The sequence below is a fragment of the Onychomys torridus genome, chromosome 2 (assembly GCF_903995425.1).
Source record: "Onychomys torridus chromosome 2, mOncTor1.1, whole genome shotgun sequence".
Classification (NCBI taxonomy): Eukaryota; Metazoa; Chordata; class Mammalia; order Rodentia; family Cricetidae; genus Onychomys; species Onychomys torridus.
Window position 1 is genome coordinate 140,413,823 of NC_050444.1, and position 16,819 is coordinate 140,430,641.

The window sequence follows — 16,819 nt, forward strand, 5'->3', positions numbered from 1 at the left end:
GACAGAGCCAGCCACTAGATTAGACAGAGATCATGTAGTGGTGGCACACACCTTTAATCCCAGCACCTGAGATCTCACACTTTTGCTAGTTAAGCACACACGCCTTTAATCCCAGGAGGTAATATGGCAGGACAGAGAAAGGCGTGAGGAAACAGGAATTCAGTCTTTTTAGGCTCAGGACTTCGTAGAGTTAAGAACTAACTAGTGGCTGGCTGTTCTGCTTCCCTGATCTTTCAGTATTCACCCCAATATTTGGCTCTGGGTTACTAAAAGACCATCTAAGATTTGAACAAGAACTGACTCCACTAAGTTCTCTAGGCCCCAGACATGCATCATGGCACACAGACACAGAAACACCTACCTACCTACCTACCAACCTTTGGGGCCAGTGAGATGACTCTGTTGGTAAAGGCACTTCTTCTGAGCACTTGAGTTCTCCATAGAACACACATGGTAACAGGAGGGAACTGATTCCTTCAAGTTGTCCCCTGACTGCCACATGAATTGCTATTCTATGTGTAATCTGTACACACACACACACACACACACACACACACACACACACACACGTGTTTAAAAACAAACTAGTAAATAAAAAGAAGGGCTGACAAGACAGCTGAACAGATAAAGGCACTTGCCACCAAGCCTGACAACCAGAGTTCAATTCCTTGAATCCACATGGTATGGACAGAGAGAAGTAACTCAAGCCAGATGTCTTCTGAGCTCCATACCACACTGTGGTGAGCGTGCACACATGAGATGGGTAAGGTGTTAAGAGCCATTTTACTTTTGAAAGCCTACCATGTGCCAAGGTCCAACAACTAAAGAAGCTGTTACTGTTTCCCGTCACAGAGAAAATTGAACAGAGGTTTTTCATTTACTTAGGGTTACACAGAGACCACAACCAGAAAGACCCCAAAGCCTTCAACTCTCCAGTAAGTTACAATACCTCGCAATTAAAAATACCTTGAGAACAGCGACAAAGTATCATAATGCTCAATTCTAGTCTAGAGGAAGGTGGGGAGCATTGGTACTTCATTCACCATTTCCTGAGCTTTCAAATGGCCACTATAAAGGATCTTTGTATTCACATGGGAACTCATTTGCAGAAACCTATTTTATGTTCCATTTTGGGGGAAAATAATTTTATAAACTTAGCAATGTCATAGGGCATACACAAATAGTCTATGGAGAATTTGGTAGAATACCAAGACACCTATAGAGACTAAGAAAAAGAAAGCACTTTATTCCCATATCCCCAAACGAGATCCTCATTCATACATGAGAGTAAACCCGATATCAGATTCTTACCATCTCAAACACTTACAGTCTAGAAGAGGTCTGCCCGGAAGGAGGCATGTAATGCGATGCCACTTGGTATTACTAGCTGTAGGGATTTCAATACAGTTAATATTGACCTAAAAATGGAAACAACTCTTGACAGAAAGCAAGCAAGCCACAGGAAGCCTGCAGTGAAACCATGCATTAACTGGACTGAGTAGAAACCAAGGAACATTGCTGAAAACTGTTTGTCATTTTTTTGGGTAATTTTACATCTCTTGGCTCATACAGTAAGATCAAATGAAAAATATATTTAAAGTTCTTTAAACCACAAAGAAAAAGAACTCACCCATCAAATACAAATATACTATTTTATTCTATGGGAATAGTTCTGTGGTTCCTGCAAAGGGAAAATCCAAAGACAGTTAAAGACCAAGGAACAGCAGGACAGGACAAGCTCAGGTTCTGTTTGTTGATATTTTTTTCTCACCCTCCTGGGGGGGGGGGGGGGGAGTGTGATTTTACACAATTTCAACAAAATAAAAAGTGATCTGATGCAACGAACAGCTACATTTATGAGGAATGACTGACGATCAACCTGTTTTAAATCAGTTCAGGGGTCTGAAGCCCCTGCACTAACATGCAGCTGAAGCCCTGACACAGTCATTGATCTGAGTAGTGGTTGTTCTCTTAAAAGATACATTTTTTCCTGGTATTTTATAACAATTTATCTACTAAGCTAAACAGTATTTGTTTCTCATACAACTATAGATGGGAAATGTTAGTGTTCACACAAATCATAACTGATACAGTGGAACTGGACACCTGGTATTTCTGGATGGTTTATTGGTGACTTATCAGACAGGCCAACTGCCTTCCCTCCAATCAAACAAGGTCTGGAAGGAAGTAGTTCCCCATCACAAATGACAAACACAGATGGAATTAGCCATACAGACTGGGGCAGATTGACTTCTTTCACAAAGTTCTTGGTAACAAAAAGGAAATTCGTTACAGGCAGAGGACAGAACCACCAAGTACACAATGTCAAAAGGTCCATTTAAAATTCTGTTGTATTTAATTGACATATCTGTTTAAAAAACAAAACAAAACTTGCTACCCCCACCTAAAATAAGGGACCACACTGAAGTCTTTCAAGGTGACACATTGTAAGAAGTTTATGACTTCTTTCAGCTCTGCTGTAAGATCAAATTAACTTCAATTAAAGAAGCTCAGTAATTAGCCAACATTATTAAAAGCTTGATTCAAAATTTTGTAGGGAAGAAACTGAGACTGGAGAAGAGGCAGACAGTCTGATAATGTCACACACACCTATGCCTTGCAATCCTCATAAGAACTAGAATCTGGAATAATGCTGTAAGAAGACCTGCTTATGGATATGTAAGACAATCATTTTGTACTCTATCCCCAAATTTCTAATTTCAAGTTCCTTGGGGTGATAAGGTCAGCTTCCAAATGATTTACACAGGAGCCTACTATCACCTTCCCTACCATAATTCAGACAGCTAACGTAATACTGTGTCTTTGTGGGATCACCCACGTTTGTCAGAACTGTGGAGACAGATTATTCTGTTTGAAATGACAAAGACCTCCAGAAGCGGGTGCAGAGGACAAGAGTCACTTAGGAACAGGAAAGTAAAACAATGGAAGAAGAGCTGCCACTGGGGAGGAACTGGAAACAAAAGGAGTACCTCCACTTCCGTGCACCGCAGCCGAGGCAGAGACAGCAGCAGTAAAAGCCGGCACCCAGAGAAGTGGGCTTAGTGGGCTTTCCACAAACACTCAAGATACCTGGGGTCTAATCGCCTCCACAGATTTTCTTGTGGAATATGGTCCTTCACCCTCAATCACCCACAGCTGAGAAGGTAAGACCCTAAATGAAAAGGGGCACACAAACAGCAGTGGAGGGCATTTCCCCGATGTGAGGGGCCTTCAGTCAAAGTACCAAAGGCTTCTCCTTCACATAAGTGGGTTGGCAGTGTAAATCAATCAAGACCACTATCTTTTTTACAAAAACATGAGTATTTTTATTGGATCTTCAAGGCTGAGCCCAGTGTCCTCATCTGATGTCAGTCTCAGCTCTGTACTGATTTCTCTCCTGACTTTCATGGACAGCTTGCTCAAATAGCCTACTGCAGCCAGGGTCTCACTCCAAAGCTACCCCTTCTAACTAAGGTTACTATGGTAGAATTTTATACGACAGTTTTCCTTAAAAATATTCCATAATTTCTTATTCCCAAACAAAATAAGGTTACGCACCACTCAGGAAATGGTTGGTCATTCCAAGATGTCTGCGAACTCTCCCCGCCAATTCACTCACTCACACTCCTTGCGGTTTCATTCACAGCCACGTTTCTGTTCTTCACGCCTCACAAGCAAGTCAAGAGGACTTGCACTATACATCTTTACGATAGCTGAGTGCATTCACAGCTTGGTGCATACCAATGCGCATGAAAATAGGAACCTTATTTCCATCTTAATCTGATAATTCAACATCAGAGTCTTCAGATTTGGCTTTGGCAAGTTCTTCATGTACCTCCCTCACCATGAGAATGCGCGTCAACATGGTGTCCAGGGTTCCAGGGTCTATTGGGAATGTGGAGTACCACATGGGGCTATTAGGAACACAGGAGCGCTCAGGCTGAAGGTAGAACACATCATTTCTCTGCTTCACACTTTCAGAACTACCCACAGGAGGGAGCGAACAAAACAAAAGAGAAAAAGGGAAACTGTGATCAGAACACAGGAAATACACATCATTCTTTCTTATAATAATGGCTCAACACGACTCACTTCATAACACCAAAACCACAGGGGTAGGTAGGGACACAGGCACTCTCCTCCCAAGAGCAACTTAGAACTGAACTGAAGTGGCAGACTTTAATATAGAGGAAGCAGAGCTGGGTGCTGTGGCAGATGCCTGTAGTCCCAGCTTTGAAGGTGGAGGAGTGAGGATTACAAGGTGGTGGTGGCGCACTCCTTTAATCCTAGCACTCGGGAGGCAGAGGCAGGCAGATCTCTGTGAGTTCGAGGCCAGCCTAGTCTACAAAGTGAGTTCCAGGAAAGGCACAAAGCTACACAGAGAAAACCAGTCTCAAAAACAAACAAACAAAAGGGAAAAAAAACCAAAAACAAAAAACCAAAAACAAAAAACCAAAAAACAGTAAATAGTTCTTTTGGGCTGGAGAGATGGCTTAGAGGTTAAGAGCACTGCTTGCTTTTCCAAAGGTCCTGAGTTCAATTCCCAGCAACCACTTGGTGCCTCACAACCATCTGTAATGAGATCTGGTGCCCTCTGGCCAGCCTGGTCTACAGAGTGAGTTCCAGGAAGCCAGGGCTGTTACGCAGAGAAACCCTGTATCTAAAAACAAAAAAACAAACAAGAATAGAAGCACAAATCATGTACTTCATTTCAAATGCTGCTTTTAGGAGTAATGCATGTTGATCCTGAGGTCATTTGATGTCATTATTTCTTTGACAAAAAAAGTACACAGTATGAGACACACATTATAGTCAGGGATTCATTCAAAACTTTCAACTCTGGACTAAGACTGTATGGCTAAGGGTGACAGCATGTCTAGCATGGGGATGGGTCTGGTCAGACTTCAACTTTTTAAAATACAAAACTGTATTTCTTTAAAGCTTCCTCCTTCTAGGTTTAACAAAAACCAACCTAGAACTTGTTTTCTATACAAAAAAATAAATCACGATAGATTACACATCACAACACTGAAAATGATCAAATGAGGTATGATCTCTATTTTCCAAGACATTTTTGGGAGAAAAACTACAGGAGAAGGGGGCTGGCTTCTTAGTTCCAAATCTAGGCAGACAGAAGGATGGGGAAAATATGAAATTAGAGGCAGACCCAGTGTTAGAGGCCAACTATGTATGCTTCTAGTTCCCAAGGACTTGTGCTGGGTGATGAATGCACTGTACTCACAACTCAGAAAGACCCCTTACCATTTTGACAGGTAAAACTCATAAAGTCGAACAGGGCATCTCAGTGGGTTGTCAGTATTCTCTGCCATCTCCACACCCACTGGAGCCTCGTCATCTTCATTTCGTTTCCTCTTGCCAATAGTTAGTTTATCTTGAGACAAAAGAACAACCAATATTTGTATATGAGAAATATCAACACACCTAGTGAGCTCTGCTGCACAGCCAAGGATCTTGTCACTCCTGCCCTTTATCATTTATTCAATATTACTCACTGAGCTCCTGTGTGCCAGGTGTTATTCAGAGTGTTTGGTTTATACCCTAAACACTATGTTTGTCATGTAACACGTATGTTCCCCGTTGAACAAAGAGGAGTCACCACGTGGCAAATGGGACAGCGCTGTCTTCCTTTGCAGCTTGCTTTGATTAGGATGGATTAGGTACATGGTTCATAAACTAAGGCAGAAAATGATTCTCCTCCAGTATGATTAGGAGAAGTGGTCCTCTTTCTATTGGGATGTATTTCTCTGCTGTGGCACCAGCACTGACTCAGTTGTTGCACAAGTTCCCTCTTCTTGTGTATTCTAAGAATGGGTATCATTTGACAGGACAGGACTCTATAGTGGCTAGGCTCTCAAGACAATGCAGGGTGCAGGCATAGGAAGGAGGCTTCTGCTTCTCATCTGTCCACTAAATGAAACTGAGCTCTACTAGGTGGACTCAGGAGCCCAAGCCACTCTTGTGTTTGTGTGAGTGCACAACACTGCATACACATGTGGAGGTCAGAAAACAACTCTGGAAAACGATTCTTTCCTTCTACCTTTCACAGGCAGGGATCAAATTTAGGTAATCAGGGTTAAGCAACGACTTTCACCTGCTGAGCCACCTTGCTGGACCTCCATTTTATTTTTTGAGACAGGCTTTCTCACTGACGTGCAACTCAGCCATATGCTACACTGGCTGGCATGGGAGCTTCATCTCTGAAGCTGGAGTAACAAATAAGCATTGCCACTTTTGGTTTTAAAAAGATGCTGTGGAATCTTAATTCAGGTTCTCACACATGCATATTAGGCACTTTATATACTGAGCCACATCCCCAACCCATTTTTTTTTCATTCTTTCTTTCTTTCTTTTTTTTTTTTTTAGTTCTCAAGACAGGGTTTCTTTGTGGAAACAGCCCTAGCTGTCCTGGAACTTGCTTTGTAGACCAGGCTGGCCTCTAACTTGGAGTTCCACCTGCTCTGCGTGCTGGGAATAAAGGTATGCACCACCACACCCAGCCCCAACCCATCTTTTGAAGATTATTATTTTTTTGTTTGTTTTTCAAGACAGCAGTTCTCTGTGTAGCTTTGCCCTTTTCCTGGAACTCGCTTGGTAGCCCAGGCTGGCCTCGAACTCACAGAGATCCACCTGGCTCTGCCTCCCGAGTGCTGGGATTAAAGGCGTGCGCCACCACCGCCCGGCTGATTTATTTGATGTGTGTGGTTATTTTGTTTGCATGTGTGTCTGGGTACTACCTGCATGCAGTGCCCACAGAGGCCAGAAGAGGGCATGAGATCACCCTGGAAGCACAGTTACAACCATCTATAAGCTGCCATGTGGGTGCTGGGAATAGAACACGTCCTCTAGAAGAACATCCTATTGCAAAATATTCCTTTACACAGTGTGAAGATGTGTAACTGTGATTAAAGAGTTGAATGGCCATTAGTTAGGCAGGACTTCTGGGGACAGAGAGGACTCAGAGAGAAGAAAGGCACAGTTGCCAACCAGACTGAGGAAGCAGGATGGGCGGTATGGAGTAGAGGTAACCAAGCCACATCAAAGACCAGATTTAAAAACATGGGTTAATTGGTTATAATAATTAGGAATAAGCCTAAGCTAAGGCCAAGCTTTCATAATTAGTAAGTCTCTATGTCATTATTTGTGAGCTGAAGACCAAAAGAAAAGTCCGACTACATATGGCATCCAACATGGAGGCTCAAATATCCAAACATAGGGCCCTGAGAAAGCTTAAAAACAATTCTGGACAAGGAGCCAGTGGCTTTCTAGTCCTGCAGTCTCCCAGGCGGGCCATTGCTCTTCACACACACACATGGGTAGCTACCAAGCTGCTGCCATGGCAGTTTAAGATTTGTCTCATATGGTCAAACACTGCAGGTGCTCAGTAAAGACAGATTCAGACGGAAAAAAAACGTCTAAACAGGTTATAGTATGTTTAAAAAATGTGTGTAGGCCAGAGTAGGGATGCCTTTAATCCCAGCACTAGGGGAAGGAGCCTTCCTGAGACCAGAACAGACCCAAACATTCTGCCCGAGGCCAACGGGCCCAGCTGCTGATCCTGCAAAGCCCAACAACTTGGAGGTATTGATGAAACTGTGCTAACTGATCAACCTGTTGAGCTGAGACCCATTCGGGAGAGGTTTCAGAAGCTGTCACCTTCAGTTTGAGGAAACAAAATCAGCTGAGGAATTGGTGAGCGAGGAAAACAGACCTGAGAACGCAAGATAAGGAGCCGATCAGCCACCAAATCAGATCACCAAAATCATAAGCACACCCTACAACGACTGGGAACAGGTAAGCCCCCATTTCCAGACCGGCAGACCAGGTCTCTAGCCCCTAGGACCCAGCCAAAAAACAAAAACAAAAAGCAGCCCCATGAGAACCCAACCCAACAACCACTGGAGCCATAAGCCCACACTGTACAAATTGGGAACAACTGCTCCCTGAGACAGAACCCACTAACAGTGATTGGACTAAGGTGCTCCCAGATAAACAGAGCCCAACAGCACCCATTCGATCAAGAACTCCTAGTGGAGCAAGACTATCATTTAGAACAAGAGAGGCACCTTCAGACACAGACAACACCCGCACCAAGCAGAGGAAGAGATGAGTAGACGCCAGTGCAGAAATGCAGGCAAGAACATAAAGACCTATACGACAACATCAGAACCTAGTGACTCTAAACTGCAAGACCTGAACATACCAAGGCAGAAGAAGCAGAAGAAATCAATCCTAAAAATGACTTTAAGAAGATGATAGAGGCCCTTAAAGAGGAAATAAAAAATTCCCTTAAAGAAATGGAAGAAAAAAACAAAAAATTGGGAGAAATCAAAGAAAGCCAAGAAAAAATAATTAAACAGATGAAGGAAACAGTTCAAGATTTGAAAATTGAAATCAAGACAATAAAGAAGACACAAACTGAGGGAATGCTGGAAATAGAAATTCTGACTAAATGAACAAGAACTACAGATGCAAACATAACCAACCGAATGCAAGAGATGGAACAGAGAATCTCTGATGTTGAAGACACAATAAAGAAAATAGATTCATCAAAGAAACACCAAGACCAAAAAAACTCATAACATAAAACGTCCAAGAAATTTGGGACACCATGAAAAGAGCAAACCTAAGAATAATAGGGACAAAAGGAGGAGAATACCAACTCAAAGGCACAGAAAATATAGTCAACAAAATCATAAAAGAAAACTTTCCTAACCTTAAAAAAAAAAAAAAGAAATACTTAGGAAGATACAAGAAGCTTACAGAACACCAAATAGGCTGGATCAAAAAAATAAAACTCCCCTCGCCACATAATAATTAAAACACTAAATACACAGAACAAAGAAAAAATATTAAGAGCCGCAAAGGAAAAAGGCCAAGTAACATATGAAAGCAGACCCATCAGAGTAACACCAGACTTCTCAATAGAGACTATGAAAGCTAGAAGGTCCTGGACAAACATTATTCAGACAATGCATATTCAGAAACCACGGATGACAACACACACTATTATACCCAGCAAAACTCACAATCACCATAGACAGAGTAAACAAATTATTCCATGATAAAACAAGATTTAAACCATACCTATCCATAAATCCAGCCCTACAGAAAGCACTACAAGGGAAAATCCAACCTAAGGAAGTTAAACACACCCATGAAAACTCAGGCAATAGATAATCCCACACCAACAAACACCAAAGAAGGGAAACACAACACTACCACAAAAAAATAACAGGAATTAACAATCACTGGTCATCAACATCCATCAATACCAATGGTCTCAACTCACCTAAAAAGAGACACAGGCTAACAAAATGGATACAAAAACAGGATCCATCCTTCTGCTGCATACAAGAAACACACTTAAACTTCAAAGACAGACACTACCTCAGAGTAACAGGCTAAGAAAAGGCTTTCCAATCAAATGGACTTAAAAAGCAAGCTGGTGTAGCTATCTAATATGTAATAAAATGGACTTTAAACTAAAATCAATTGAAAGAGATTGAGAAGGACATTACATATTTATCACAGGGAAAATCCACCAAGATGAAGTCTCGAGTCTGAACATTTATGCCCCAAGTACAAAGGCAACCAAATTTATAAAAGAAACATTACTAAAGCTTAAATTGCACATCAAACCCCACACACTAACAGTGGGAGATTTCAACACACCACACTCACCAAAGGACAGGATCTACCAGACTGAAACTTAACAGAGAAATAAAGGCCCCAACAGATGTTATGACTCAAATGGACTTAATAGATATCTACAGGACATTCTATCCTAACACAAAAGAATATACCTTCTTCTCAGCATCCCATGGAACCCTCTCAAAAATTGACCACATGCTTGGTCACAAAGCAAATCTCAACAGATACAAAAACATTGAAATAACCTCTTGTATCTTATCTGACCACCATGCCTTAAAGTTAGACTTCAACAACAAAAATTATAGAAAGTCTACAATCTCATGGAAACTGAATAATGCCCACCTGAAACACCAATGGGTCAAGGAAGAAATAAAAAAATTAAAGATTTCCTAGAATTCAATAAAAATGAAAATACAATATACCCAAACTTATGGGACACTATGAAAGCAGTACAAGAGGAAATTTTATAGCACTAAATGCACACATAAAGAAGTTGGAGAAGGCCGGGTAGTGGTGGCGCAACCTGTAATCCCAGCACTTGGGAGGCAGAGGCAGGTGGATCTCTGTGAGTTCAAGGCCAGCCTGGTCTACAGAGCTAGTCCAGGACAGGCTCCAAAAGCTATAGAGAAACCCTGTCTCAAAAAAACAAAACAAACAAACAAACAAACAAATTTGGAGAAATCTCATACCAAAGATTTAACAGCACAACTGAAAGCTCTAGAACAAAAAGAAACAAACTCGCCCAGGAGGAATAGGTGCCAGGGAATAATCAAATTGAGGGCTGAAATTAATGAAATAGAAACAAAGAGAACAATACAAAGAATCAATGAGATAAAGAGTTGGTTCTTTGGAAAAAAAAAAAAATCAACAAGATAGACAAACCCCTAGCCAAATTAACCAAAAGGCAAAGAGAGAGCATCCAAATGAACAAAATCAGAAATGAAAAGGGAGACATAACAACAGACAATGAGGAAATCCAGAGAATCATAAGGTCATACTTCAAAAACCTGTACGCCACAAAATTGGAAAATCCATAAGAAATGAACAATTTTCTGGATAGATACCACATACCAAAGTTAAATCAAGACCAGATAAACTAGTTGAATAGACCAATAAATCCTAAGGAAATAGAAACAGTCATTAAAAGTCCCCCAACCAAAAAAAGCACAGGATCAGATGGTTTCAATGCAGAATTCTACCAGATTTTCAAAGAAGAGCAAATTCCAATACTCTTCAAATTGTTCCACACAATAGAAACATAAGGAACATTACCAAACTCTTTTTATGAGGCTACAGTTACCCTGATACCCAAACCACACAAAGATGCAACAAAGAAAGAGAATTACAGACCAATCTCCCTCATGAACATTGATGCAAAAATACTCAACAAAATATTGGCAAACTGAATCTTAAGAACACATCAACAAAATTAACCACCATGACCAAGTAGGTTTCATCCCATGGATACAAGGATGGTTCAACATATAAAAATCTGTCAATGTAATACACCATATAAACAAACTGAAAGAAAAAAAAATGTGTGTAGGCTTAAAAAAGAAAAGAAAATAGGTAGAGACAGCCATAAAAATAGTTTATGAATAATAAGATGAAGTCTTTTTTTATTTTCTTCGAGACAGGGTTTCTCTGTGTAGCTTTGCACCTTTCCTGGAACTCACTCTGTATACCAGGCTGGCCTCGAACTCAGAGAGATCTGCCTGCCTCTGCCTCCCGAGTGCTGGGACTAAAGCCACATAAAGATGGAAAATATACAGAATCTGGATCTTATTTGGTGTCTTGTTGACTTCGAATATTTTGATTGCTGATGAGCAAGCAACAGCTGCTGAGAGACACTGGACTGTAACAGACTGCTGAATTAAACCGGCCTAGATATTCTAGGAATGCCTTAACTTTAAAAGGGGAAGTCAGAAAATGTATTGCTTTGGGGAAGAGGTTATATTTTTGTTTCCACAGAAAATGAAAGGCTGTGGATTCATTCAAGGTTGATCGAGATCAGGTTTGATCGGGGAAGACCCCCTGAAAATCCTGGATACAGACATAAAGAAATACACCTAAACCTAAAAAAACTATATTACAGGTATGATGTATATTTTACCTGCTCAGACATAAAACAAAAAAATCATCTTTAGCTAGCTTGTGTACAACATGCAGTCCATACTTGTGTTAATGCAGATATGTATGCTACCTTTGAAAGTTTGTGTGTTTTCAGAGCAAGGGGATCAGACACCAAAGAAAACGGGTGGCCAAGGTGATCCAGCATCTCAGAGTGCCTCTATTGCAGTTTCCTCAGAGTTCCACATCCAGAACAGCTTCAAGGCTGCTGGATGAGATGGTCCAGTCTCACAGACTATTGTAGCCAGGACTACAGATAAGCCTTGTGCTTTCCCATTGTACAGAGACTGGACAATAATGGTATGGCTAGTTTTTCCAGGATTTGACAATTATTTCAATTTTCTCAGGTTCACTAAAGATGTCACCGCCCACAGACAGTAGGAAGCAATATAAAAATCAAGATGCCCATATTCCCAAGATGTGGGGTGGGAGATTTTTAGTTGTTCGATGGGTTATGGATGTTTTTCATCATTGAGTTGGGATTGGTTACACATTGTTACTGGACATGGTCAGGGAGAAAGCTAAACAAAGGAGATTAGATTCAAGAGTGTCTTTCTAAAAGAAAAAAGGGGATATAGTATAGAAATAATGGAATAAAAGGGTAGATTGTTGAGTCTACTTCTGAATAACCACTAGTTTCAAATATTTTACAATGATATGGAATTTTGTATACTGATACAAATTAAAACTTATTTTTGTTAAAACATACTGTACATATGTTTGTACTCTTATTTAAAGTATTAGACCTATGTACCTCATTTAAGAATGTAATGCAAATTTCTAGTCCTTGAAAGTTATTATTACAAACTATTTAGGATAATAAAAAAATGCAGGTTAGTAGTTAGTCACCTACAACAATCAAACTTGTAGTCATGTTATAGGTATGTTTTCAAGGTCAAACAGACATATATTTTAGACAGACAGTTGGTTTTCAAAAACTTCAATAACCTAGCATTTAAGATGTTTTAATACCTGAGGCTTTTCATGACAGTAAGACATATCTGCTTTTGGCAGCACCACTTACTTAAAAAAAAAAAAAAAAAAAATGATGGGCACTGAAGAACCTCCATATGGAATTCACTTTCTTTATGGCAAAAGCTAGCCATTTGGGCAAGAAACTGCCCTTGTCTCAACTCAACTGCTAACAGCATGCTGTCCAAACTGCACAAGCAGGACACAACATAACGCAACTGCCAAACTTTGCCAAGACAAGGTAGGCTACTCCTTCAAAATTTCTGTTTCACAGAAAAGTCTGTCAGGTATTTTTAGGCCCATAGGCTGAAAATAGATGCCCTAATGTTACAGAGGAGGTTTGGGTTGACTGTCCAGGCAGCCAAATGTCTCAGTGTTTTTTAGTTTTGGAAGTTGCTTGCTTTACACTTCCTGGAATATTATATCCTTCTGGGATCTTGGATGGAGTTAAAGACTAGACAGTTAAAGTTACAGATTTCCTTAGTTATGATAGAAGGTAAATTAGGTACAAAACTTTGGACTCATAAAGTTAGGATTAGTAATAGAATATTTTCTCCAAATATACCAAATACAAATGGACTGGACATTGTAAATGTAACTCTTAACTGATAATTGTTCTTATTATTTATAGTTTTTATGTTAGAGTTAAAATCTTTCCTTTTTATTTAGACAAAAAGAGGAAAATGTTGCAGAATATTCTTTTACACTGTGTGAAGATGTGTCAGTGTGAATGGTTTAATAAAAAGCTGAATGGTAAAAAGCTGAATGGTTATTAGCTAGGCAAGACTTCTGAGAAAACAGAGGACTTAGAGAGTAGGAAAGATGGAGTCACTGGCCAAATGTGGAGGAAACAGGATGGGCTGTACAGAGTAAAGGTAACCAATCCATGTAAAAAAGACATAAACTAAAAAATACGGGTTAATTTGTTGTAAGAATTAGTTAGGACAACCCTAAGCTAAGGCTGGGCTTTCATAATTAATAGTAAGTCTCCATGTCATGATTTGTGAGCTGGCGGCCAGAAGGAAAGTCCAACTACAGCATTTAGAGCTCTAAACCACTGAGCCATCCCTTGAGCCCCTCCCCAGCCCATTTTTATAGTCACCCTGACAAATGACTTAGGATTTTTTTCTCTCCAGCTTTATTTTAATAGTGTGCATTATTGCTTTAAAACAAATTCACTCCAGTTTCCAATACAGAAATGCCTTGCAAGTAACTTAAAAGACAAGTTAAACTTATCATCAACATTGTCAAGCACCCAATCAAAAGTGGCAATATTAACTGACTGCCTCTCTCTCTCACTCATCCAACGAATATCACCTACAAATCCAAAGCAGACTTTCTTGAGAAACAAAGAGCCTGCAATCCCAGCCCTCAGGAAGCTGAGCAAAGTGTGTTGCTTCAGGCATGAGGGCAGTTTGGAAAATACAACTGAGTTCTAGGCCAGTCTGGGATAGAAAGTGAGATGCTGTCTAAAAAAAAAAAAAAAGTAAAAACAAAAAACAAAACTACAAGGCAGATCACATAAACATCAAGCTAAAGTCAAGAGACAGACACCAGGTGAAAAGGCAAGATAATCTTATTATTTTATTTTTTTTAAGCTGAGGATTGAACACAGGGCCTTTAATGAGCTAAATCCCCAACCTGGATCTTAATATTTTTTAAAGCTAAAAGACAGCAGAAAACAAGCTAACCTGGATAGAGTGCATGTAACAACCATTGATAGATTTTAGGTTCAGAAATTTAAATTTTTACATTCTCAAGTATGTATTTTATTCGTAATAATAGTAACTCAATTTGGAGAACTTAATATTGATAAAAACTAAGAAATGTCTTTGTGTATAGATGTGATGTATGAGCATGACGGCTTATAGCTATAATGCCAACTTTACTCAAGAAAGCTGGTTCAAGAGGGTTACGAGGTCAAAGGATAACCTGAGCAAAACATGGCAAGACAAGGAAAACACCCAAAACCAAACACAGGAAGTCTAATTTCTAGCTGTAGAGCAGCATTATTTTTTAGTCATTAAAGACAAAGAGTCACTTAGTCTGTTTTTTAAACACATGATCATAATCTACTTACTGAAAATGTCAATGCTGATGCAAACCTACCGAGATAATAGCAGTCTACTTTAGGCCAGCTTCTAAGTTCCTTGAGAATTTTAGAACTGACCAAAAGAAGCTAATTAAAACAGGATGCTCTAGTCAAAAACAAAACCCAACAAATTAAAAGCTAAGCAAGTTTCCTTTACCTGGCAATTGCTGTAAATCAGTGACTTCTTTTTTGGTATGTTTTACATGTAGGTTATTTGGGAATCTACCCAATTAAATCAAGGGGTTCTACCCAGTTAAATAAAATTTCTAACTCAAAGACAATAAAAGTACAAGAGGCAGACTCCTCTCATTTTGAGAGCTTATAATCTACTTGAAAGCAGAGAAAAATATTCAAACGTTAAAAGCAAGTTGCAGTGTACCCTCCAGGTCTAGAATTAACTACTGACCCACCCTCTATAATAACTGTCTTAGCACTTCAAACAGAAACCTCTTCTACCAGCAACACACCTGGCTCTGACTCTTGCTTCTGTAAAGGCGGGAAGAACCTCAGATATGTCATCTTGGTGCTGTACTTCAGAGTCCTGGTCCGTCTCATCACATGGGCAAAGGAAAGCTTCAAATGCTCAGTAACATTCTTCAGCTGAAAGTATTTGGTATTGAAAAACAGGAGGGTGTTTAACAGGACAATTGGCGAATAAGCACCCAGCTGTTTGCACTCCCACAAATGCTCTTCTTCAATGCGAGAGAACATGTAACCTAGACAGGATGGGAAGAAGACAGTATTGTGTGATCTCTCAAATTCCACAGAATGAATAGAGTAAGAGACTAACTGATCATTGCTCTCTCCCACTTCTTTATATAGGCAAAGAGAAGCAGCACTAGAAGAAGGAGGCAGAGGAATCCAATTAGACAGTCCCAAGCACTGTCCTATAAACAGTGTTTATCTTTCCTGAAAAGGCCACATGTTCTGAACAACTTTTTGCTGCAGAAAGCAAAGAGCCAGAGACAGTTTTATGAATAAACATATGCAAATTTTATGTAATTTTCCTACCACAAAATATTTTCTTTAAAGTTTACAACCATTTAAAAATGCAAAAACATTTTTAGCTTAGATTACAGAACCAAGACACAGGCCAGATTTGATCCACGGGAAGTTAACCAGCTCCTGCCCAGACCATCAAGCTTACCATTAGCCAGTTCCATGTGTTTGGCCCCAGTAACTGGGGAGCAGGTGGGCCCCTTCCTCCCTCTCATTCTCTTCTTTCCCCTTTTTCTTTTTTTTCTGCAGCCGAGGACCAAACCCAGGGCCTTGCGCTTGCTAGACAAGCACTCTACCAATGAGCTAAATCTCTAACCACCCTCCCTCTCATTATTAACTTGAATTAACAGCCATGCTCCTCGAGACTGACAGGAATATATATGAGAAGCAAGGTCTCAAGGAACTGTACTGTGTCTTGTACCTGGTTCTCCATGCCCCTTAAATTCAGGTCTAACCCAACGCTCTTTCCTCAATCCTCTCTATTGCTGCTTCTGTATTCTATTTTTGGGAGATCAAACATGAACATGATTTTACTACTTCCAAATCTATGTTGTGACCCTGCTCTCTATTTAAGTTCATCAAACCACCATGTGGCTCAGAATGCTTCAAAGGTGCTCCAGAGCTCAAGTTATAGGACACAGTAGTTATTACACTAACTTCTCCAGTCACAGCCCGAGAGCCTGGGTGAATCACAGACTTCTCTAATGACACCAGATTAAAGAATTCACGGATAAGAACAAGCACAGATGTTTAGCACACACTGACAAAGATCAACTGTACATGGGTGAATCAGTGACAACTAGCATGCACCTTTACTGACATTACCAAACTAAACACTTCTTGAAACGTAAGTATAACTGAATGTAATTTTTTCAGTTGTTAGTACCTCTATGTAAAATGTATGTTAGTTTTATACAGTTACTGTTCATAGTTCATTTTACTAAAATGTTCAGC

The 16,819-nt window shown here is 40.0% G+C and overlaps 1 protein-coding gene across 4 annotated transcripts in view; it reads right to left on the reverse strand.

Moving 5' to 3' along the window:
• Positions 1–1,221: 1,221 nt before the first annotated feature.
• LOC118577334 (zinc finger MYM-type protein 4) overlaps positions 1,222–16,819 on the reverse strand; it is a 127,414-nt gene continuing 111,816 nt past the window's right edge. For all 4 annotated transcript variants that reach the window (XM_036177489.1, XM_036177491.1, XM_036177490.1 and 1 more), the window contains 3 exons: positions 15,334–15,582; positions 5,263–5,392; positions 1,222–3,983 (listed from right to left, as the gene is read on the reverse strand). In XM_036177489.1, coding sequence (XP_036033382.1) covers positions 3,776–3,983; positions 5,263–5,392; positions 15,334–15,582 — 587 coding nt within the window. In that variant the 3' untranslated portion in view covers positions 1,222–3,775. The remainder of the gene's footprint in view (positions 3,984–5,262; positions 5,393–15,333; positions 15,583–16,819) is intronic.